General features: G+C 41.9%; 1 protein-coding gene across 7 annotated transcripts in view; it reads right to left on the bottom strand.

Moving 5' to 3' along the window:
• KYNU (kynureninase) overlaps nt 1-23200 on the bottom strand; it is an 86972-nt gene extending 63772 nt beyond the window's left edge. The window contains exons 1-3 of one of the 7 annotated variants that reach the window (XM_083711273.1): nt 22468-23200; nt 13526-13702; nt 2018-2138 (exon numbers count right to left, since the gene is read on the bottom strand). In XM_083711273.1, the coding sequence (XP_083567399.1) occupies nt 2018-2138; nt 13526-13694 (290 nt within the window). In that variant the 5' untranslated portion in view covers nt 13695-13702; nt 22468-23200. Of the gene's footprint in view, nt 1-2017; nt 2139-13525; nt 13703-17401; nt 17509-22467 lie in introns of those variants that run through there. The other 6 variants (XM_083711276.1, XM_083711275.1, XM_083711274.1 and 3 more) reach the window with 6 other exon arrangements.
• Between the last annotated feature and the right edge of the window lie 1715 nt (nt 23201-24915).

Raw genomic sequence — 24915 nt, 5'->3', positions numbered from 1 at the left:
GTGGCCCAAGGTGCGGGAAGATGTACGGGAGTATGTAAGAGGGTGTGACCGATGCCAGCGAGCAAAAGGCGAAAGGCGGGCGCCGGCGGGGTTATTAGAACCACTACCCATACCAGAACGACCATGGGAGGCAGTATCGATAGATTTTATGACGGATCTGCCGAAATCCAAGGGAAAAACAGCCATCATGGTTGTAGTAGACCTGTTAACCAAGATGTGCCACTTTGTAGCATGCTCACATGCGGTCACGGCAGAAGAGACAGCCAAATTGTTTGTAGAACACATTTTTAGGTTGCATGGCGCCCCCTTGAGGGTGGTCTCCGACCGAGGGAAACAATTTACGTCCAGGTTCTGGAGGAAGCTCATGAGCTTACTGCACGTAGAGGTTAATTTTTCGACTGCCCGACACCCTGAAACCAACGGGCAGGCGGAAAGAGCAAACGGTATCCTCCAACAATACTTGAGGTGTTATGTCAATGACAGAGAAAATGATTGGGTAGAAAAGTTGGCTCTGGCAGAATTTGCCTACAATAATGCGGAGAATGTGTCCACAGGGATGAGCCCCTTTTTGGCCAACTATGGGTATCATCCCAGGGCATTTCCAGGGGAAGGAGGGGAGAGATGGAGCGTCCCGGCAGCAGAACATTTTGTAGAAGAGATGGAAGCGATCCACCGTCAGCTCCAACTCAATCTAGAAAGGGCCAAAGAAGAATACAAGAAGCAGGCAGACAGGAATAGAAGGGAAGGTGAAACCATAAGGGTGGGGGACCAGGTGTGGCTGTCGACCCAAGGGTTGCCGTTCAAAGGGGGTTGTAAGAAATTGAGACCCAAAAGATTGGGACCATTTGAGATCATTCAACAGGTCAATCCGGTGGCGTTCAAACTCAGGTTACCGAACCACATGAAACTACACCCAGTATTCCACAGGTCATTGTTGTCACTGTACAGGGGGGGACGTGAAGGGGTGTTCACACAGGGACCAGTCATAGAAGAAAGGGAAAGCAACAACCATGTGGCGGAAATCATTGACTCCAGGTGGAAGGGTAATCAGGTGGAGTATTTGGTAGCTTGGGAAGGGGAACCAGAGTCAGAAAACACCTGGGTAACTGCAGAGGAAGTCAATGACGAGGTTTTAATAGAAACGTTTCATCAAAGGTTCCCAAGGAAACCTCAGTCTGTAACGAGGTTCCGGAGGGAACATTTTGGCACCACCGACGAGGAAGAGGAGTTCGAAGGGTTCCCGGAATCAGAGCTGGAAGAAGGAGTAGACTCCGATGAGGAGGAGTACTCGGGGACAAGGGACAGCAACCGGTGGAGGGAAGTGTTCGAGACTTCGGAAGATGAGGGAGGTTCTTTCAGGGGTTTTGCATCCTCACCGCCCATGGAGGAAGGGACGGGAGGGGGTGAAGGGGGCCCTGGAGGGGAGGTGGATGTCAGGGAACTGCCATCGGAAGGGCAGGTGGTGGAAGGGCTCACGGAGGCTAGAAGAGACTTAGCAGCAGAGGAGGGAACCAGCAGGGGGAGAGAAGGAGCTCCGAGGGAAAGTGAGTCAGAGGGATGGCTCAGGGACACTTCTAGCGAAAACAGTGGGGAGGTTTCAGGACCTCCTATAGGGACACCCACCCCTCGCCGGAAACTGTTGCGCCGAGAGTCCAGAAGACGCGTTTCCGTTAAGGAGCTTTTATGTTGGAAGAGATTCCGTAAACGCCCACTGTTGGATTCTGCCAGCGATTGAGGGAGCCATGCTTAAGGGGCTCCGCTATAGACAGAGCTTTGCTAATCTGGGCAAACTCTGAGGGACTAAGCTTTTACGCACAAGCAGCTCATCATCCTATCACAATATCTTACAGAAAGGGCAGTATATTATTGGGAAAAAACTGAATATTCATTGTATTTCCATGAGAAAGGGATTTTAACAGAGTATCACCATATTCAGGCCCATTTTCAAAATAAAATATATTTTTTTTACCCTCAAAAAAAGCACAGTTAGTGATTTATGTCACTAGGAACTACTCACAGTTTAGCCCACTTGTCAAGTTCTTCATCCAAGTAAGTCTTAACTTTCTTTGGCTGAAGACCAAGAGAGTTCCCAGCAAAGTAGACGCAGGTCTCATTCTTATGCACTAAGGCTAGATTGGCTGAGGGAGGAAAATCCAAGAAAGCCATTAAAAATGCTGCCACCATTACCTTTCTTTACACAAAAGATTCCCCATGAAAAACGTCATATCCATTCACTAATGATGAACCCAATATACAACTATATTCCTGAGATAGCCCTCCAATTAACAAACAGATAAAATTTATTTCATTAAAAAAACACTTATTCATTATGTGATGGATTCTATGAAAACTATGCCAAAAATACTGACATAAAATTCACCATAGTACAGACAAGTGTAGAAAAATATACCAGCTGTGTTAAAGTATAGTAGAAGCAAGGTATTCCCTTTCTCTCAGTAAAAAAAGGCAAAACATCTGAGAAAGGAACTTCTTGGTTTTTCCATTACTATTATTTTCTAAAGAGAAACCAGAGTATATTAATTAATACTAATATACAAGTACTTGTACTTAATACTGAAATAAATAATAATAATAATAATAATAATAATAATAATAATAATGCTAGACTTCTGTTCAGCAGTTTGTTGGGTGCTAGACGTCACACAAAAGCTATACGTTCCCCAAGTTCCAATATAAAATATAAATGTACAGTCATACCTTGGGTTAAAGACACTTCAGGTTCAGCGTTTTAAGGTTGTGTTCTGCAGCGACCCAGAAGTAACGGAACGGGTTACTTCCAGGTTTCGCCACTCACACATGCGCAGACGCTCAAAATGGCATCACGCGCATGCGCAGAAGCAGCGAATTGTGACCCGCGCATACGCGGGTTGCATTCTGCTCAGGATGTGAACGGGGCTCCGGAATAGATCCCGTTCGCATCCAGAGGTACCACTGCGCATGGAACAAATTCCATGGACCTGATATTGTCTTTCAGTGGATCCAAGTCAACATGATACTCCAAGCTTAGTCAAAAGTGCCTGCTCATATAAATGGCAAAAATAAGAGATCTAACATGAGTTGTAGCCTCAGTGGTAAAATATTAGCACAAGATTCTTCCATTCCATATATCACATCTTCTTTTTTAAAACAATTCCTAATGTTTACTACGAAAAGGGCAAACTGGGGACATTAGAAGCTCAAATGTCATTGCACATGCAGTTAGGTAAGACTAGCTTAACTCAGAACATCAGTGAAAGGAAAGGAATACTATACACTAGCATAGGATTTTACATTTCTACCTTTTGTTTACAGGGATGTATTTGCAACAGTAAACTTTAATTCCAAATTTTAAGCAAAAAATAAATAAATGTTTTGAAGTGGTCCCTCTGTATCATTTATTCTAGTAGTGGGGGGAGTCTTTTGCTGCTCGGAAATTTGTAGAAACCAAAAAATGCTATGATTTTCAAATGGATAGTGCAATTTGAGAGTTTGGAGTCGTCATACCAAAGTCAAGTCCATCATCATGATTTGAAATAGTGTCAGGTGTCCAAACATCAATGAAGATAACACATCCCTGTTTAACACCTGATCCCACTGTGAATGGTTCACTTTGAGAGCCATTGTTATCCAGTCAGGGGAAAAGGGAGGCAGACTATGTTTAGGGCACCTTTTCTAGCCCCTTCCCCTTTTGGGGGTGAGCAGAGTAGATCCTAAATAGGACTGCTCAGTTGTGGATACAGCTGCCGAGCTACTCAACTGCCTCATTCTTCGAGTCAGAACAAATGAATCTGTATCCACCACTCATGTGCAGGTCCCTGACTAGGGGATTCCAGATTTCACGGTTCTGCCCCCGTTACCATTTGCCAATCACCATGAGACTTTTTTGGATTGGGATGGGTTTTTGGAAGATGCCTATGCGTGAATTTGCTTGATGTGTGTAGATCAGTGCTCGCTGACCAACGCAGATTCTTCGCGGTATGGCTCTATTCCAATGGCATGAATATCACCACGACCAGTAGATTCTTATCTGCTGCAGCCTTCATCTGCCTTCACAGCTGTTGTAACATATCGCTTGTTATCTTCTGGCTGTTCTGCTATTCAGGACTTCTTGGATCATTCTTTGTCTAGCTCCTGCCCCTTGACCTTACTGTCTTGGGTGACCCTACTGGGAGTATGAGACTCCCAACGGCTTCGCTCACAAGGATCATAGGAACATGCAAGCCCACTTACCATGACAAGGTGATGATCCAGCGAGAAGCAAACATGTATATGGCTGTAGCACTAGTCCTCTAAAAATTTAATTAAAAATATAGAGCAATATCCAAGTAAGTTGTATTCAGAGTAGATATATTCATTTTAATGTATTTAAGTTACTTAAGTCCACTGAGTTCAATGAGTCTACTCTGAGCATGCCTAATGTTGGATAACACTCATCTTTTTTATGGATAATGCAAAATATTCCCTAAGCTGGAAATACGTATATTAAAAATTTAAGTATTTCTTTAGACTTTCATAAGTTGCCAAGATGAAATGTGGGCAAGCACAGTTCACTTGTGAAGTAGGAAAATATCTGTTGAAAATGTTTTCTGCTCAGTAGGGGAAACGGAAGCTATTATGCCTATAAATGATAAAAGGGGTGATTAGCCCTTTTCATCACCTTTCATTCTATATGCTACTGTTTCCTGCCAAGGGTCATAAGGAACAGTGCTCATTTTTGCATGTCTCAGTCATCAATAGCTTGTGCAAGAATGTATACAAGTCAGCAGCTTGAGCAAATGCATTAAAATTTACATAAACACTTCTAACATTATATAAAGAAGAATAAGTTTACATTTGTCTGAGGCAATTTCATTTTAGGGCTATAGGGAAACATTAAACCACAAAGCTACTCAAACTACATTTTAAAGATACTACTTTGAACTCAACCACTAATACATTTTCCAGGCATAAGAGACAACGAAGATAACTTCTTAATTAAAGCTTTAAAGGCTTTTAAAAAGCCTAAATCACAAAACCAGTTTCAATCTAATCTATATTACAGACGCTCTCCTTGTTTTCATCAGCATCCTTTTTAAAATGAGCAATAACAGAGGTGTAAATATTATTCACACTTCCAAATTGGTTCTGTTCACAGGCCTTCGTTATTCTGAAGAACAATAATGGAGTCTCATTGAGATTAGAGGAAGCAAGCATTTTATTTGTGGCTGGGGCAACCCAGTCAGATTGGTGGGATACAAATAATAATAAAACTATTATTATTATTGTTGTTGTTGTTGTTGTTGTTGTTGTTGTTGTCTTTGAGCAATTTTCAGAAGGATTTATTGAAATCCAGTCAAGCATTAGAATAGGCAATGTTAAGGTACTGTCAGGGGTTCAGGAGCAGAGACACAGGAGGGGGAGCAAATGGAGAGTGAGGAGGAGGAATCCGAGTGGGGTGGAGGCAGTGACAGTGGCCAGAGTCATTCCACGAGCCTCTCCAGCAAATCGGAAGATTCACAGAAAGGAGCGCCGATGGCCAGGGCAAGGGGGGCTCCAGGGGGAAAACCCCAGGAGGAAGGGGCCAGCGGGGACTCCCTGAGCAGCAGTTGGAAATCAGGACCAGTTTCCCCACCAGAGCGCAGTAGGGAGGGGGAGTCCCAGGAATCGGGACCAGTGTTCTCACCACCAGCGAGAGGAGATGAGTCAGGTTTGACCACGCCCACATCAGAGAGCGGGGAAACGGTCAGGAGGAAGGTTACCGGCTGGGCGCGCGCGCCAAGTTCAAATGTACAGGCGAGCGGCACAGCAGGGAGCCCGGATAGGGAGCCAGGTCCTAAAGCCCGCCGGAAGGAAGGGCAGGACTCAGGGGGGTCAGCATCAGAAGAGTCCAGGAAGGAGGAAACCCCAGGGGGCAGAAGGACCCAGAGGAGGAAGGAACAGCGCAGGAGGTGGAGCCGGGCTAGGATCTTGAACTGGTGCGGAAGGGATAGTGACTCAGAGGGGACTTCGCCGATCTAGAGTCAAGACGTAGGGCTGCGCGCTCTGGGGTTTGAAATGGAAACTAAACTTCAATAAAGACTTTTGTACATTACATCAACCGGGCGTTGGTCCTCTGTGAGCTGGGACCTAGAGGCAGTCCTGACAGGTACGTTTTCATCTGCTCCTTCTAATAAATATATACCATTTAGAGCTTAATATATAAGGCAGATTTAAAGGGTTTTAAATATACAAAACCATTGTTCCTGATCATTGGCGCACAATACTAGATTGCTACTTACTGATATTTTCTTAACTGGGTGCGGTATCCAACCAAATCACTGTAGCACGGATCCATTTCCATGAGTGTAACAGAACTTTCCCTCCCTCTCCTCCTCCCGGGCAGATGTGCACACACACAACACACATGCACATGTGCTCTGGGTTGTCCATAAGAAGCATGTTGGGGTGACCTTTTACTTGCAGATATCATTCTACGTGCACAATGATTTAGATGGACTCAACCCTTTTAAGTCCAGATTTACACCATTTTGCTTGCCCATTCCACTTTGAATCAACTTACATTTTTTCTATCTAAACGCCACCACAGTCCATCATTCACAGCACCTCACTTTCACTAAATAGATCCTTGCTTTGCAGTACTACTTCTCCTGTTGTCTGGACTTCAGTGTGCTCATTTTATTAGCTCCTCTAATATTTCTTCTGAAGACGTGACCTCTAAGTGGTGAATAGGGTTTAATAATTCCAGAGGACAAACAGCACTGATTGCTTGGTCCACTTTGTGAGTGAGATCATACCTTGAATATGTATATGTTTGCGTGAGTGTAACAAAGAAGCTGGGGCAGCTATAAAGATTAGCAGATGAAAAATAAGATTAGTTAGAGTAGATGTGGGGAACCTTTGGCGCTCCAGATATTGCTAAATTACAACTTACACCTGCATCAGCAAGCATGGGCAATGACTAGGGATGGTGAGAGCTGTAGTCCAGCAACATCTGGAAGGCCAAAGTTTCTGAGTTAAAAGTTTCTTACAGTCCTTTTTTATTACAATCTTTACAGAGAGAGGCTATAGAACCCAGCCTCTTGGATAATGGCATTGTCCCAAGTAAATTTCCATCTCCCGTCTCTCCCACTTCCTCATTCGTCACCATCATCACCTCCTCTACGGTTGCTGCTAAGTGCCCTGTCTTCAAGCTCAATGCTCTCCTACTTTTAAGACTCATCGGGTTCTGGGAGATGGTGGGCCAGGAACACTTTCTAATGACAACGTGTCAGCCAGATGCTGCTCTGGCTCTCCTATAATTTCCCAACTTCCCCCCTCATCCGCCTCTGAGCTGTGACCTACCTCAAACCCCTGTCTATACTGTCTTCCTCTTCCTCCTCCCTGGAAGGGTCCGGATGGGGAGGCGGTCTCCATCATTCCTCCTCTGCCCAGTCCCTGACACTTACCAATCAAAACTGTCTAGCTGGAAATACGGAGACTGGTTTCATTCTGAATCTGTTCCTTTTAATACAATTCCAATATGACATTTGGTACAATAACTTATTGTTGACTCATGTTTACATTAGACTTCAGTGACTCAAAGCAATACAGTGGTGCCCCGCAAGATGAATGCCTCGCAAGACGAAAAACCTGCAAGACGAAACGGTTTTCTGTTTTTTGAGGCACTTCGCAAGACGAATTTCCCTATGGGCTTGCTTCGCAAGAAGAAAGCCCATAGGGAAATCTCCAGGGACCTCTTTTAAATGCTGGCGGTGGGGAGCAAAGCCTTCCCCCCTTCCGGCCTTCAGAAGAGGTCCAGGAAGGCCGGCGGGGCCGAAAGGCTTTGCTCCCCACCGCCAGCATTTTAAAAGCAGTCCGGGATAGCAGGGAAGCGCAGCGTGTTTCTCCTCTGTCCCGGACTGCTTTTGAAGGGGGGGAGCAAAGACTTTCCGCTCTCCCGGGAAGGCAGGCACGGGGGAGCAAAGACCTTTGCCCCCCGCCCGCCTTCAGAAGAGGTCCTGGACCTCTTCTGGAGGTGGGCGGGGGGCAAAAGTCTTTGCTCCCCCGTGCCTGCCTTCTCGGGAGAGCGGACGGCTTTTGAAGGCAGGCGGAGGGGAGCAAAGACTTTTGCCCCCCGCCTGCCTCCAGAAGAGGTCCAGGACCTCTTCTGAAGGCGGGCGGGGGGCAAAAGTCTTTGCTCCCCCGTGCCTGCCTTCCCGGGAGAGCGGAAAGTCTTTGCTCCCCTCCGCCTGCCTTCAAAAGCTGTCCGCTCTCCCGGGAAGGCAGGCACGGGGGAGCAAAGACTTTTGCCCCCCGCCAGCCTTCAGAAGAGGTCCTGGACAAAAGTCTTTGTCCCCCCTGCCTGCCTTCCCGGGGGCTTTTAAATCGCCCCGGGACAGCGGAGAAGTCCTCCGCTGTCCCGGGGCGATTTTTAAATGCTGGCGGGCGGCAGCGAAGCCTTCGCTTCCGCCCGCCAGCATTTTAAAATGCTGTCCCGGGGTTTTTTAAAATGCTGGGGGTGGGAAGAAAAGCCCTTGTCCCCCCCCCCCTCAGCCTTCAGAAGATGTCGGGGGACAGACTGTCCCGGACCTGGTCTGAAGGCGGTTTCCATAGGAACGCATTAATTGATTTTTAAAGCATTCCTATGGGAAACCGTGCTTCGCAAGACGAAAAACTCGCAAGACGAAAAAACTTGCGGAACGAATTAATTTCGTCTTGCGAGGCACCACTGTATTAGGAAAAACTATTTTAAAGAAAAACCCTCCCTACCACCATCTCCCTGCCAATTAAACAAAGGTTGCTTATTACCTGCTTAGAAGAAGTTGATATGATACTACTGGAGTTTGAACAGTGAGATTCAAGGACAAGATGTATGTTTGTGTGAGAGGGTAGTATCTCTTACACAACTCACTTCTGTGCAAATTGAGACAAACTGCAAGATATCTAAATGTAGAAATCTGTTTCAACATACAGAAGCATATCTACATCCAGGTGTCTTGATTAATTTTTTTATCTACACAAATGATGTGAAGGCAGACAAAATATGTGGCAATCAAGTGCTTTAACAAGTACTGGACAGAACATTTTGAAAATAGGTCTGTTGTATTTTCCCTTGCACACTTCTTGATTACAATGGCTAAATCTCTGCCACCTTAAACTGCAGAAAGAAGTGGAATGCAAAAAACCCCTTTGGCAGCTTCTCACTTGATTTATGTCATGACTACGTAAAATAAGCTGTTACTAAAACTTAGTTTTGACAAGATTAATATATAGTTTATAAGCTTCTCCCCTCCCCCTTTTAAATGGCATACCTGTATTATAGGATTTGCTCTACCCTGCTTTCAAGACAATGCTGTACAATGTTTTATGTAAATATAAAAAAGAACTTGGATTATCTCTTTTAGCTTCATGAATGAGACATCCAAGATCCATTTGGTGCACAGATAAATGTCAAGCAAGATCACTTATGCTTGTACACACCATGTAAATTATGTTTACCCCAACTATTATTTAGATCTGTAACTGGCATTAGTGACAGCTAAAGGGAGCAATCTTAACTTCCAGTTGGAAAGCAGCAGGGCCAAAAGGAGTGATGTAGCCACTGCCACAGCCCAAGCCCATCTGCTAGGGCAGAAGGTTTATGTGGTGGCTTTAAAGTGCAAAACTAAAGTAGGCGACTGAATCTTTCCTGCAAAATAATGACACTGTGAAGGCACCCTCAGAGCAGTTTGATTTTACTGTCTATTTGAATAGTTGGTTTGTTTCTTTAAAAAGATGATTGTTATTGTTAACTGTACTCTTTTGTCTCTTAACTATCTTGTTAGCCACCCAAGGAGCATAAATTTATGCAGAGGTTTCAGGATACCAATCATGTAAACAAATAAATAGAAAGCTACAAAGTTTTGAGCTCTAGTTGCTGTAAACCAAAGGAGGGAAGCGTGCTCTTGTGCTCGAATCCTGCTTGCAGGTTTTGCACAGCCTTGGCCACTGTGAGAACAGGATCCTGGACTAGATAGGTCACTGGCCTGATCCAGCAGGCTCTTCTTATGTCCTTATTATCTTACCTGAAATCATCACCTTTCTGTTTACTACACCCTGGCCTTTTTGATGTATTGATTAGTTTCACGGATTATACAACAATCTCAAGATCTTCCATTACGATATATTCTGTTCATCTTTTTTAGCCTGATAAATGACTGGAAGCCTTAGAGTGGCGTTTTGCTAAGTGCCACTGGTAAGCTAACACAAAGCCATTAAAGATGTCCAATCAATCAAACTGCCTAATTATCTAATTTATGGTAGACTAACACCCCCAGAAAGCATTAGTTTCTGTAAATGATGGTTCTATTTTAACCACATTAAAGATATTAGGATGGTGTATGGTTTTTTCAAAAAGCACATGCTTCAGAATAAAGGTCAGATCTTGATATCTTTAAACACAGCAAACAACACTTTCATAGGCAGTAACACCAAGCTGCATAGATCTGTTGTACAATTCAATGTTCTAGTTTAGTAGATTGTTGTTTAAAAAGAAAATCACCAGTATCCTGAACACTCACACCTTGATCCCACATTTTTTAAAAAAACATGGGAAATCAGGTGAACAAATATATAGAGAGAATATTTTACATGCTTACACAGAGAGAGAAGTTCCCAGGATTCACAATCCACACTCACAACCACAACATGAATTCAGAGTTGCTCCACAGTGCTTATTTTGGACTTCAGACTAAGAAAATTACCACAAAATTGATTAGCTGTCACAAACACAAGGATGAAAAGTGGGGATTTCTAGCCAGTCTGCTTGCTTAATTATGAAATAAACACTGCAGAATGCTCATAAAGAAGGGTTGCAAATGTATATTTGAGTGTTTGGGACAGACCTCCCTCCCCGCCCCTGAATATCAACCTTCAATTAAGAGACTGGATAAATGTCATGTGACTTTGTATATTATGTATGGTTTTTTTTACATTTTCAGTAGCTATCTATTCCCAAACTCGACTGCCTGCCAAAATCATTAATAAGAATTATTTAAAAGGTATTTCAAAGGCAGAATGGAAAATAAGATCTTTCAATTGCTATATATATATATCAGTTAGTGAATAATTCTGAAAAAATAACTGAGAAAATACTGATTTGAAAACAGTTCATAAATGGGGAATCTGAATAATTCTTTAAAAAGAGAAAGGGAGCATTCATTATAGATTCCTTGGCCAGTTTTACTTTTGGCTCAAGAACCTTTAGCTTAAGAACCTTTAAAACTTTATCACCATAAACTTCAGTACTTTTTAACAGATATCCTAGTGAAGTTTTCCTTTTCCAGGCACAGCAGAATAACTTTAGGGACTTGTTAAAACTGAACTCAAAGCAAAGATAAGCTTTACAAGCCCCTGAATTCCTCTCTGGCTCAAATTAAAATCTGACACACAAAAATTGTTGGCTTCCCTGGCTGACATGTGCTTTGTAGGGCCAGGATAGCTCTCCGAGGCCAGCAAAGCTTGCAGGGGGTTGCCCATCCCAGGCTCAGAAATTCCCCATGGCTGTCTCTAAGACAGGGCTGGGCTGGTTTAGGAGCCAGAAATCACATGAGCTGACAGAGTTATCTTTCAGTACAATCACCTGCTGCCAAAGCAGGTAGTTCAGCCTATGGATCCTGGGTTGAAATAAAAGATGAGGGAAAACCCAATTTCCTGCTGCAGTCCCAGATGTGGTGAATGGTTCATATATTGGGTCATGGATTGGCTAAAAAATTATTCAATATATTCCTCTCCCCTTTTCCTTCCTTCCTTGCATGCTTTTTTTTTTTAAAAAAAGATCTCATTGTATTATGCTGAATTGGCTTCCCATTGCTACTTTTTCACATCAGAAGCACATCTCCTAAAACAAGAAGAGTTGCAACCTGAATAAAGAAATCTTAGCCAATGAATTATATGAGTTTTAATATATTACTTGAAAACATATCATGCACACACATATTACAACAGGGGCATAACCTGGTTTTCAACACTGCGATATATCACCAGCTAAACATCACAATATACCGATATATCACAATGTCTGAAATAAGAATGGGGCTACTATAGAGAGAGGCATTGGCTGGCTTCAGAGTTTTTCCCCACACTGTGATTTTTGCATAGCATGCACACCCCATGATTTGTGATATATTGCCAGGTCAAAAAATACAAAACCAATATCACAATATGGACTTCAAACCGGATTTGGGCAATACAGTATATTGAAATACCGCCCAGCCCTAACACATATGAATAAAAAATACCATATTTTTCCATGTATAAGACTAGGCTTTTCCCCTTAAAAAGAATGTCAAAAATTAGGGGGCATCTTATACACGGAGCCATCTCCCCCATTTTCTTAAATCTGAGTCCCCCAAAATAGGGGGCATCTTATACATGGAGGCATCTTATAGATGAAAAATACGGTAGTTCCAAATTTGAATTTAGGCAATATATGCAACAGTAGCAGCATTAGCTGTCAGCAGATTGAGTTGTGAGTGCTCAGGGGAGATAAGAGTCCGGGACTTCAGCCATATTTTACAAGTCTTCATTGCTTCTTGGCATATTTACAAATAGTTCAAAAAGCGATCCGATCATGGTGGGAAGTTGTCCCGACTAACTTCCTTCCGCTTTGGGGGCCAGCATAACCACCGTCTTGGTCCAACACCCCCCCTTCCTCTGTGACGAGAGGTACTTGCCCTCAGAAGTACCTCCTCCCTCTCAGATTCACTCCCCTCTGACCCCCCTTCATCTTCTCTCTCTTTGGAAAAGCTGCTAAACAAAGGGGCTGTCTCCCGATAACTTCTTATTCCCTCCTCCCTCTCTGCCTCCAGTTCCCTGACATTAGCCATCTCAGAAGCAGCATTCTCACCTGTGTATAACAAACCAGCGTGTCATGAGATGGTGATTGCTGTGACATTCAAACCTGCTGTCCAATTAATCAGGGACATTGGTTTAACTGATCAGAATATTTTGTCAATTAATTTAACTTATTTATCAACTCAAACAACACTGTAACCCTCATACCTGGTATAAGTATTCAGAAAGACTCTTATAGTGCCACAATAACCACGCACGCAACCCTCCTGCCAAGTGTGTTGTTCCTGCTCCTTCCAAATGAGGTTTGTGCAGGAGGCCTCCCCAGTGGATTCCAATCAACCATAAAAAACTGATAGTGCAAAACTTTCCTGAATGCCCAAAGTAGTAGCTTCTTTTGGCAATAAGCACCTGGAGGCAAAGTAGCTCAAATCCATTAAAAAACACTCCTGCCTATAATTTTCAATCAGTCACTATATTGTTGAAAGAGACTGAGTGACAGCCTAAGCACAGCATAAGTGCTGTATTGTATTCTTCCATTCTAATCAGAATGGGAATGAGAGCATATAAGGCACTCAACTTGAGGTGCTGATTTTACAACGCAGGGGACATGCTGTGATCAAAGATGTGGCGCCAATCGCTCCATTTATCCTTTAGGCAGCAAGGCTTCCTGCAGATTTGCAATAAACATATGCAAGGAGATACAAAGCCACCTTGGTATAACTGTGGTTCTTACTTGGAGGCAGATCCTTCACTCTGGGAATATGAAAACATGCACGCAGGTGTTTTAGTTCATCTTCTTCATCTAACTGAACAGCAACTTCCTTATCCACTGGACTGCATGCTAGCTGTGATGCAACGGTTTCTATAATGGCTGCCGGCGAGGCATAAGAAGACAGATCCATTTCTCACTCTAAAAATGAAAAGGGAGAGAATATTTTCATTTAGATTCTGTTGACTAGTGTCTGATGCAAAGATTATAGTTATGTCTGCTGAGGTACAGCCTTCCAGCTTTAAAAAGTGAAATACTTGGGAGTGTAAGGAAAGAGTGAGAAGTTCTCAATTCCAGCATTTTTCAAGGCAGCATATTGCTGTAGCCCTAAAGCCATTAGTTTTAAATACAATGCTTTCTCTATAGAGCTACATCAGCAACTTCTGTTTTCTACCACTGCTCCAATAGCAGTAACAAATTCTATAGTGTCATTCAAACTTGCAGAATCAGAAAGCCGCAGGCAACATTATTGTTTCTACAATCTGTGCTCCTGAAAATGGCAGGTGCATTGCTACATTTAAACTTGCATATTCAAGCCTGAGCAATCTTTTGGCTCCTTTAGCTTCTTGATGTGGATGTGTAAGTTTTTAGCTTGGGAGGCACGACTGGAATAGGGACTAAAGAAATAGTGCAAGAGGAAATTTCAGTTGAATAGGCCTCTGCCGGAGAAAAGCTGTTTTCTCACAAACCACAAGGATATAAAATCTAAACAGTTGTCCCCTAAAATTCCTTTTCACTGACACCAAGATTTCCTATAGAGCCAGGTTCAGTTTCTGGCCTCCAGCTGCATTTATCAGATTGTCTGCATCACTGGAAAACACATCTTGATGAACTAGCGTGATTTTTTTCTGTGTGGCAGAAAGAAGCTCAATGCAAGGTACAGATGAGATCCCTACTGAAAGTGAAAAACACAATCACATATTCAAAATGGTTTATGTAGTATTTTTTATTTAGTTTTATTTAGTTTCAGCATCTCCCCAGGCCTCATTATTGTACCCTCTTGCCTTCCTATTTTCTATTTCCAGTCTTATCCTGATTCCACTTGTCTTAACTCAGACAACATTCTAGTTGACTAAAATTGTGTTGAGCACAAATCTGGCAATCGGAGCATTCAAAGTGGTCACCACTCATAGTGTCTTCACTACCTTCATGTTTCAGTTAAAAAAAATAAGATCAAACAAAAGCTACAAGACAGAAATATTTTCTTTTACATATTTCTGCATGCTCAAATATGAGGCCCTAATGAAAAGCCATTTTTATGTAGAAAGTGGCCAGATAGTGGCTTTCAAAAGGTTTATTCAAAACTTAACCACTTCCATTGATTAATGCAAATAATGAATTAGTCATTCATTTGGTGGTAGGTGATGAATCAGCCAACATCCACTATGAAACAAGCTTTTTCTGCAGCACAGAATCCATTTGTTACTAATTAAAGTAAGTACTGATTACTAATTAATTACTTATCCTAATTAATAGAAGAGCACCACTTGGTCACCTTCAAAACATAATTTGCTATTCACCTAAGTTCCACAATTGAGCAAGAGAGTTATTCTTCCTCCATCATTGCCCACAGAATGCTTCAAAATACAGCCTCATTTGTACTATCAGACACAATCGAGCGCAGCATCTGGAAAACTGATCAAAAGCCTTGGCTTGTTTTGCACATAACACTAAGCCAAACTATAGCTTACCATAAGCGAGCAAGTGTGCTGGTACAGAAAGAGAAAGTCACGACCACTTTGCTTCTCCCCTGCTCCTGCTGCACTACCAGAAGCTAGGCCATGGTATGGCTCAGAGCTATGTGCAAACCTGGGCTAGTGGTTTGTCTCGCTTCAAACAAACCATGCTGTAGCTAAGATTTGCTCTTGGTTAACTACTTGTGGTTTGTTGGGGGAAAACAAACCGTGAGTCTGGGTTAGGATAATGCTAAGCCAAATCATGACTTAGCTCTGAGTAGTATGGAAACAGCATGTGGGGAAAGAACGAAGCAGCTGAAATTTTCTCCTTCTGCTTGTTTTTGGTAGGACGTAGTCTGACATAGTGCTATGTGTGAACAAGGCCATTGTGCGCCATGGGCCAAAACACTGATCCAGCTATTCAGAACCAGATGACAATGGAATGGAGCTGGCACATACAAGATTTAAATACATTTCCTTCATATCCAACAATTGTACAAAAATCATACAAATATTCAGTATGAGGCAGTTTCATTCACATCATGAGAGCTAGTATGGTACAGTGGTTAGAGTATCAGACTAGGACTTGGGAAATCAGGGCTCAAATCACCCAAGTTGGCTATGAAGCTCAATGGGTAACCTTGAGCCAGTCAATGCCTCTCAGCCTAACCAGTGTTAGAAACTGATTTCTTTTTGTTTGATCTTGTGGTGTTTAGTGTTACTGGCTTTTGCCGCAATAAAACTTGAACTTGAACTTGATATGAAAGCTAGAAGCTAAATGGCACCTTATCACTAGAGATGAAGAACCAGATAATGTGGTTCTTCCACGGAATTATAGTTTGGAGAGAGTGTGAGAGAGAAACAGCATTAATTCATTTTATTTTTGTGCCTAAAATAAGAACAGCCCTAATAGGTACCAGCTAGTCCCTGGGGACGCAGGTGGCGCTGTGGGTTAAAGCCTCAGCGCCTAGGACTTGCCGATCGAAAGGTCGGCGGTTCGAATCCCTGCGGCGGGGTGCGCTCCCACTGCTCGGTCCCAGCGCCTGCCAACCTAGCAGTTCGAAAGCACCTCCGGGTGCAAGTAGATAAATAGGGACCGCTTACCAGCGGGAAGGTAAACGGCGTTTCCGTGTGCGGCTCTGGCTCGCCAGAGCAGCGATGTCAAGCTGGCCACGTGACCCGGAAGTGTCTCCGGACAGCGCTGGCCCCTGGCCTCTTGAGTGAGATGGGCGCACAACCCCAGAGTCTGTCAAGACTGGCCCGTATGGGCAGGGGTACCTTTACCTTTACCTTTACCTAGTCCCAGATTACAACTGGTGCTTGCAGAAAAAAATCTTGCACTGTGCCAGTCAGCCAGCCATGTTGTCTGAGCATATTCCATTTGATCCCTATCCCCTGGTTTTCCAATTATCCTCTTAGCAACAGTCAGCCAACATTCTGGGGGGTTTTGTTTTGTTTTTTAAAATACTTCTGCATCTCTAGTGCAGTCGATGTGCCTGAACAGTGATTTTCATTAAATCTGGATACTTAAGTTATATTAAATTTTGACATAAATAGAGCAGTAAATGCACAAGTCCTGTATCTAAGTGGAAAAATGGAAAATATTCAATTTAATATAAGAATTATGAAGTGTAATAAAATAACTAAAATGAAAATCAATTAAATACTATGGATTGAGTTTGACCAAACTGTGGGAGGCAGTGGAAGACAGGAGTGCCTGGCATGCTCTGGTCCATGGGGTCACGAAGAGTAGGACACAACTAAACGACTATACAACAACAGCTAAAGTCTAAACTTTAGGAAACCAATAAGGGAAATATTTTACTTGTAGAATAACAATTAGGGTAGTGACCCAAGTCAAATGTTAAGCACTTTTAAGTCGTCCTTTCATTTCAGTGGGAGATTGAAGTATACATGCATTTCTACACCACTATTGATATTACCTTAAAAGGCCTAACTTTGGCTAGAATACACACTAGATTTTATAACAATGAATAACCTTCCCTTGCATTAATTAAATACTGTGACTACTACTAGTTACAAGACCTTTTGCAATTGGCACCAAGAATAATATCAGTTTTACTGAACCACTGATTCTTCTAGTAATCTTAAATTAGATGAAAATTAATGTGTGCTGTGTCCCTCTGAAACAGATTTTGCTTACCTTCAGCTAACAATGTTACTTCTTACGGATTCATTCTCTTTTCCCCTTTGCACCGTAACACACATTTCCCTCCCCTTACTATCTCCTCTGTTTGCTTTTCCTTTCTACTTTTTGGACTTTGACCTCTTTTCACCCCCACTTCAATCTGGAACTCGAGCATACTTGTCAGCAATCCTGTTCCTATCTCACACAGCACAATACAGTGGTACCTCAGGTTACATACGCTTCAGGTTACATACGCTTCAGGTTACAGACTCCGCGAACCCAGGAGTAGTACCTCGGGTTAAGAACTTTGCTTCAGGATGAGAACAGAAATCATGGGGCGGAGGCGTGGCAGCAGCGGGAGGCCCCATTAGCTAAAGTGGTGCTTTAGGTTAAGAACAGTTTCAGGTTAAGAACGGACCTCTGGAACGAATTAAGTACGTAACCAAAGGCACCACTGTACAACAAACCTAAAACCTCCATATGTTTAAGCTGCATTTTAATTTCATTCTCCAAATCTTTGATTTAATGCTTAAGGAGATTCCAACTAAACATCAGGAAGAACTTTCTGATAGTAACAGTAGAACAGAATCCCTTGGGAGGTTGTGGACAATCCTTCACTGGAGTTTTTAAGTAGAGGTTGGATGGCCATCTGCCATTGATGCTTTAGTTGAGATTCCTGCATTGCAGGGGGCTGGACTATATGACACTCAGGGTCCTTCCAACTCTACTATTCTATGGTTCTATGATCCACTTCTCACAGTTATTCTTTTACATATTCTGTTGCACTTCTGCTTTGTAAAGTTGCTATCAACTTCCAGTTCTCATCTTTTAGAAAATGATTTCACAAAACAGACTCACCACTGGCTTTGGCAATCTATATATTTAACAGAGAAGATACGGTCTATATTAAGCTAGGGAAAATCTACTCTATTATTCTATCAGTATAAATATCTGCTATACTACATATTAATACTGCTTTTAAAAACAACATGAAACAAACCGCAATGACATATAGTCCATGGAGATGCAAAAACTATCACACTGCAGAAGGAACTTGAAATATTTTAAAATATTTGCTAGTGCACCAATAAAGTGTCTCGAATAAAGAGTAAACTAATGCAGTCTCATGTAAACCATCATACAAAGACACAATGCTAAAGGTTTTGGGTTATATTTTGGAAAGAAAAAAATGCACACATGGAGTTTATTATTATGCTTGTTTGTTCAGAAATAAGTTCAACTAAGTTTAATGGTACTTGTTCCTCAGTATCCAACCTTTCTTGGCTATAAGTTTAACTGAACTCTGAGATGTGGTTCTAAAAAGATGTGCCCATGATCAGATGTCAGTAAGCATTCATAACTGTATTACTGATGCCATAGCTACTGAATGCAAAATCAACCATTCAGCAAACATCTAATTGTGTAATTAAGTAAGTTATGCAATATGGTGCTTGCATCTGGAATAACAGACTGTGGCATGGGTGGTGGAATGAGAAAGGGCTGAGTTACTGAGAATAATTTGTACAGTCCATTTACCTCATCAAAAACTGCAACAATGTTGGAAGTTCAAGACTCCATAAATAAATAAATCCTGTCTCTCACACAGAATTAAGAGAAAATTTTGAAAACCTGACAAATTTTAAATTAACTTTTTAAAAAAATGTCTTCACAGCTAACTGAAAGAGAGACTGGACTGACTGACTTCACAATTCAAATTCTGACATAGTAACTTTTTTGACATCCTGTTTTTTCTCAGGTGGAAAAAATACAAAAATGCTATACAGATGTCAACGTTAACATACTGTCAAGAGTTCAAATACTAAATACCACTGGAGGTCAACTTGTCAAACTGTGTATCAAGTTACAATTTTTTCAGGCAAATATTTTGAGGAGGTATGGGAGGGGGAAAATCAGATTTATCTACATTATAGTAAATTAAAATACTTATTTACAATTACAGCCTTGCAATTAGTCATTCAGAGGACAAGCGATATGCAAGATCCCACTGCTCTAGCTGTGGTGGGAAATATGAATGGGTTGATGTATTTGTTTTTTTTTAAGCAAGAATTTATGGCTGGAATGGACAAGGATTTAAATCAGATACATGTTTCTGAATGCTTATCTGTGTTGCTTGTTACATATGTACCGGAGTAGGTCAACTGAAAAGGTAATTAAACCATAAGTAGATAAGTAAGCAGCAAGGCAGTGGAGAATACAGCAGTCAGTATATGCAGGTAGCAAAGAATATAGCAAAAAGATTAGAAGGAATCTGCGTAACAATAGTAGATGTGTGACACATAGATCCAACACTCTGCTTGAGAAAATCCTACTTTATTTTTGTTGATATTGACACAATTAATAAAAAGCAATTGCTTCTCCGTTCATCCTTCAACCTGTCCAATAAAAGAGGGCAGGCATTGACTGCATGCTTATAATAAAAAAGTTTAAGGCAACCACAGCAGCAGCAACAGACAACACAATGAACTACAATAAATTCAGCTGCTCTGGGGGAAAAATGCGAAGGCTGCAAACATGACCAAAATTAAAAACTACATTTCTGTGCGTACCTAATTTGAAAGTAAGTTGAAATCAATGGTATTTGTTTCTCAGTAAAAATGTATATACTTCAGAGTGAAAAAACCTGCCATACTTCAAGTGCTATGTTCTCCCTTGTCCACAGTGTGTGGCAGGATATCATCTACAGTGGTACCTCGGGTTACATACACTTCAGGTTACATACTCTGCTAACCCAGAAATAGTGCTTCAGGTTAAGAACTTTGCTTCAGGATAAGAATAGAAATTGGGCTCTGGCGGCGCGGCGGCAGCAGAAGGCCTCATTAGCTAAAGTGGTGCTTCAGGTTAATAACAGTTTCAGGTTAAGAACTGACCTCCAGAACGAATTAAGTACTTAACCCGAGGTACCACTGTATTTCAATGTTGAAAAATAGGTTTAACATGGTCACAACTATTATTGATTTCAGGCAGTTTACAGTGTTTGGTGTGGCTTATGGTGAGGATCCAAATAAACGGGCTAACTAGTGACCAATACAACCACACTGCCTACATGGTAGGAAAATGTTGAGGGGTGTCAGAAAGCTCACATGTAGCTCAGTACCGTGAGCATCTGTGGAACCTAGGTGTGCGGCAGGCATGTTAGCTCCCAAACAGGCTGGGGCCTCGAAGTGACAACCGAAGATCCCTTAAAAGGGTCATCCAGTGAGGAATCATTCCTGCTTACCCCTGCAATAGATCTAGCCACGAGTTGTGACAAAACTATGCACCACACACTTTGTCCCTCTACAAGGCCAGCACTCTTGCTCACTTGCTCTGTTCCACTCATAGTGGTCAGTGGGACTCTAAGTAGCAGGAGGAGGAGCAAGTCTCTTTGGAAAAGAATGTTTACACTCACGAAGAAAATGGAATTAGAATCTTCAAGAATCTGTCCCGAATCCTTTGTGCCTGTTCATTATTAAGACCTATAACGACTTTAATGCATTTTGTACTTCTTTTATGAATGCAACTTTATTGTAAGTTTTATGCTGTCCGCCACCATATTTCCCCCCTTAATGTTAGCGGTATAGAATTTTTCTCAAATAAATTAAATCAATAATGTATTGACAATAATGTATTTTTCTTTTTTTCCTTGTTTTGTCTCTGAAGCACTGTGGGGGATGGGAGAAATAATTCTGGGTTTTTACCAGGTCCTCATATTTCTATCTTACTCATTAAGTCAGTATTCAATCTATTTAATGGAGCTGCATCCTACCTGGAGCTGAATCCTACCTGGAGCTGAATCCTACCTGCAATATATTTACAATGTCCGCCTGTGAGTTGTGAAGGCCACTCCCTGCAAGGCCTTTTCCACCTGGCTGAGAGGGCAGGGCCCAGACTCACCCAGCTCTATTACAGAGGCCCCTGGGAAGACTGGAGGGACATTGCTATGCCTGACAACAAATCCTAATTACAGTGGTACCTTGGGCTAAGAACTAACTTAATTTGTTCTGGGGGTCTGTTCTTAACCTGAAACTGTTCTTAACCTGAAGTACCACTTTAGCTAATAGGGCCTCCGGCTGCCGCTGCGCCACTGCTGCACGATTTCTGTTCTCATCCTGAAGCAAAGTTCTTAACCCGAGGTACTATTTCTGGGTTAGCGGAGTCTAACCTAAAGTGTCTGCAACCTGAAGCGTCTGTAACCTGAGGTACCACTGTATAGGCACTGCTGCAAAGTTCTTAACCCAAGGTACTATTTCTGGGTTAGCAGAGTCTGTAACCTGAAGCATATGCAACCCGAGGTACCACTGTATTGTATTCTTTTGCCCCCTCTTTTTGTTACTGCCAAACAGCCGTGTCATGCTTATAATATTTTGTTCTTGTTAATTATGCTGTTTTAAATGTGCATTTTATATTTGACTTCACTTAGCAATGTTTTCCTTGAAATGTTTAAGATTTTGTTTTTGTTTCTTGTTAACTTTGTTTGTGTTAAATATGTATTCTATGGTTGACCTCCGCTGTAATGTTTTATTTTGAAACCTTTTGGTATTTTGGTTTCCTGTTAATTGTTTTGCTTTGACTGTGTACTTTATGTTTGACTTTCTTCAGAAATGTTTGATTCTGCATTGTTTTATTGATGTTTAATATGCTGTACACCACTTTGAGATTTTTCTTAAAAATATAAAGTGGTATAGAAATGAAATAATAATAATACTACAACATATATTGGGGAAAATGCAAGATTGCATGCTCCTTATTTACTTGCCTACATTGATATTCAACACAACAACCCTGCTAAAAGTAAGCGGTTGCAATTGGTGGTCGTGGTAAAAGCAATAACTGTAACAACAACAACACCACAGTAAAAGGTGATTTATAGCAAAACAAAACACAGGGCCTATTTCCACAAGGAACTAAAAATCTTTACTTTGTCCCAATTTTTTTTTTAAGAATGTATAAAATGTAAATAAATGAATTAATAATAAGAATAATAAACAAATTAAAAATCTTAAGTGTGACAGAAGTGGGAGAACGGTAGCAGTAAATTGGGGAATGGTGGGGAAAACCACAGAAAATTAATATGTACTTACAATTAATCGTAACTTGAGGGAGAAATGGAGACTGTCAGGGCCTAGGCCAGCTTGAGGCTTTTAGGGGAAATCTGAATGCAAGGAGACCTTATAAGTGCTGAGTTCAAGAACTACATTTCCCAAAAGCCTTTCTGTCTTCCTTAAGACTGAAAGCCAGAGAAAAATGGGGAGGGGGGCTGGTTCCGGGAAGTAGGGAGAGGTAAATTGGGAATGAAGTTTGGGGGGGGGGGTTGCAGGTGAGCTCAGATGTGAGAGCTCAGATGGGGCCTAAACAGGTTGCAGCAACTGAGGTAAGAGAATGGGCTGTGCCATTCCAAACAGCGGGGGGCGGTCGTCATATTTTTGACTGCTCTCCTGCATTCAAAACCCAGCTTCAGTTGAAAACACAGCAAAACAGCACAGTGACCAAAGGAATGGGGTAGATCTTTCCTCCCTGCTGTGCTCCTTTTCTGTATTCTGGCAAGTTTCTGCAGAAAGAAGATTTGTCGTCATCCCCCTCCCCATACACACAGTCTGAAATGGTGCAACCCACTCCACCCTCTCAGCTTTCTGTGTTTCCTCTCTACTGCAGAACAAGTCTCTCAAAGCCAAACCGTAAACAAGTGTAGTTCTGTTCTGATGGTCTCTTTCTTTCTTTCTTTCTTTCTTTCTTTCTTTCTTTCTTTCTTTCTTTCTTTCTTTCTTTCTTTCCTTCTTAAGCTTGTTTTGTAGTTTCTATAAATAAATAAAACAAATAAACCCCATGTACCCACCCCAAAAAACATTCAATGCAAATACAATGTAAATAGTCCTGTGGCACACCTAGGTATGTAAATGATTTACAGTTGCTTTCATCAGTTAGGAGTCTTCTGCTCTCCACCTTAACATATTATTCCAGGTGATTGTCCCCTCCAATGTCCTAAATAAACATGTACTAGAACAGGTTAAAAATAATTGTTGATCTTCATGTTCCTGAGCACACTTAAGATGCTTCATTTGTTGCTTCATAAGGGCTATATTAAGGGACGCGGGTGGCACTGTGGGTTAAACCACAGAGCCTAGGACTTGCAGATCAGAAGGTCAGCAGTTTGAATCCCCACGACGGGGTGAGCTCCCGTTGCTCTGTCCCTGCTCCTGCCAACCTAGCAGTTTGAAAGCACGTCAAAATGCAAGTAGATAAATAGGTACCGCTCCAGCGGGAAGGTAAATGGCATTTCTGTGCGCTGCTCTGGTTCGCCAGAAGCGGCTTAGTCATGCTGGCTACATGACCCAGAAGCTGTACGCCAGCTCCATAGGCCAATAAAGCGAGATGAGCGCCGCAACCCCAGAGTCGGTCACGACTGGACCTAATGGTCAGGGGTCCCTTTACCTTTACCTTTAAGGGCTATATTATTCCATATTTCATCCCACCATGCCCCTGGTGGCTTCCTAACACATTATACAGACTGCGCAATGAAAGCCTTGGAAGAGCCCTTGGAAGGACTTAAAATAATACTGAACTGCAATCACAGAAAAATTTGGATTCATTCATTTTGAATCCAGTTACTATGTTAGAGCATGCCATTTCGATTTCCAGGGCAATAACAGGGTTAGATCATTAACACAAGTGGTGTCACCACGTGTTTCCAATCCAGGTTACACTAGTTTATCTTCTAAGTACACGAGAGAAAGGAAGAACTTCAGAAGAGACCATTGAATCAGGCTAACGTCCCATCTAGTTCACCACCCTGTTCTCACATGACTAGAAAAGGGAACAAGCTACACCTTTTCATTTACTTCATTTTAATATATAAAAACAGTGTGCCTCTGGTTGGTCTGAAACATGTATGTTAAAGTAAGCACATATTTGATTAACTCATGGCTTGACTAGTTATAATTCCTTTTTCTTGCCTGCTGTAAGAAACCAGAGATTTGCTGAGTATTGCATCTCCTGTTTTCCATTTAGTGCATATTGCTAATGTGCTCCATTATACTGTTTCTGCTTCATATTTCTGTCCATTTGTATTGAGTCTTCTGACCTTGTAAAGTGATAATTCTGACACCACTTAAACCCAATTTCAGATTTTCAGACTTCCTACCTTGTTTCTTTGTCCTACAGCTAGTTCTATCCCCTTTCTTCCCCTTTCTTCCTAATTAGGATCCTTCCTTCTAAATTTATAGAACAGCATGCTGTAGTGTCTCTAAAACCACAAACTGCCTTTTTCACAACCATGCTGGAATCTACTTGCTTGTTCAACATTACTTTTTCTTTCCTGTTTTTATTTCATCTGAGCTTTGGGGAACACCCCCTTTGCTACATGTGGCGGTTCTTCATCATATGACCTGTTACTGACCTCTCTCTGTCTTTATGCTTCTATACCAAGTAGTGCAGTCTCTTTTCAGCTTTTTGAGCTCCAGCTCCTGGTACAATAGGCCATATGGCAGAAATAAGCACACCTTCATATGTAGGGTTATGTCTGTTAGCAGTTG

Source organism: Podarcis gaigeae (assembly GCF_964106915.1).
Source record: "Podarcis gaigeae genome assembly, chromosome: 1".
Taxonomy (NCBI): Eukaryota; Metazoa; Chordata; class Lepidosauria; order Squamata; family Lacertidae; genus Podarcis; species Podarcis gaigeae.
The sequence above is the reverse complement of the archived record's forward strand: the minus strand, read 5'-3'. Positions and strand labels throughout refer to the sequence as shown.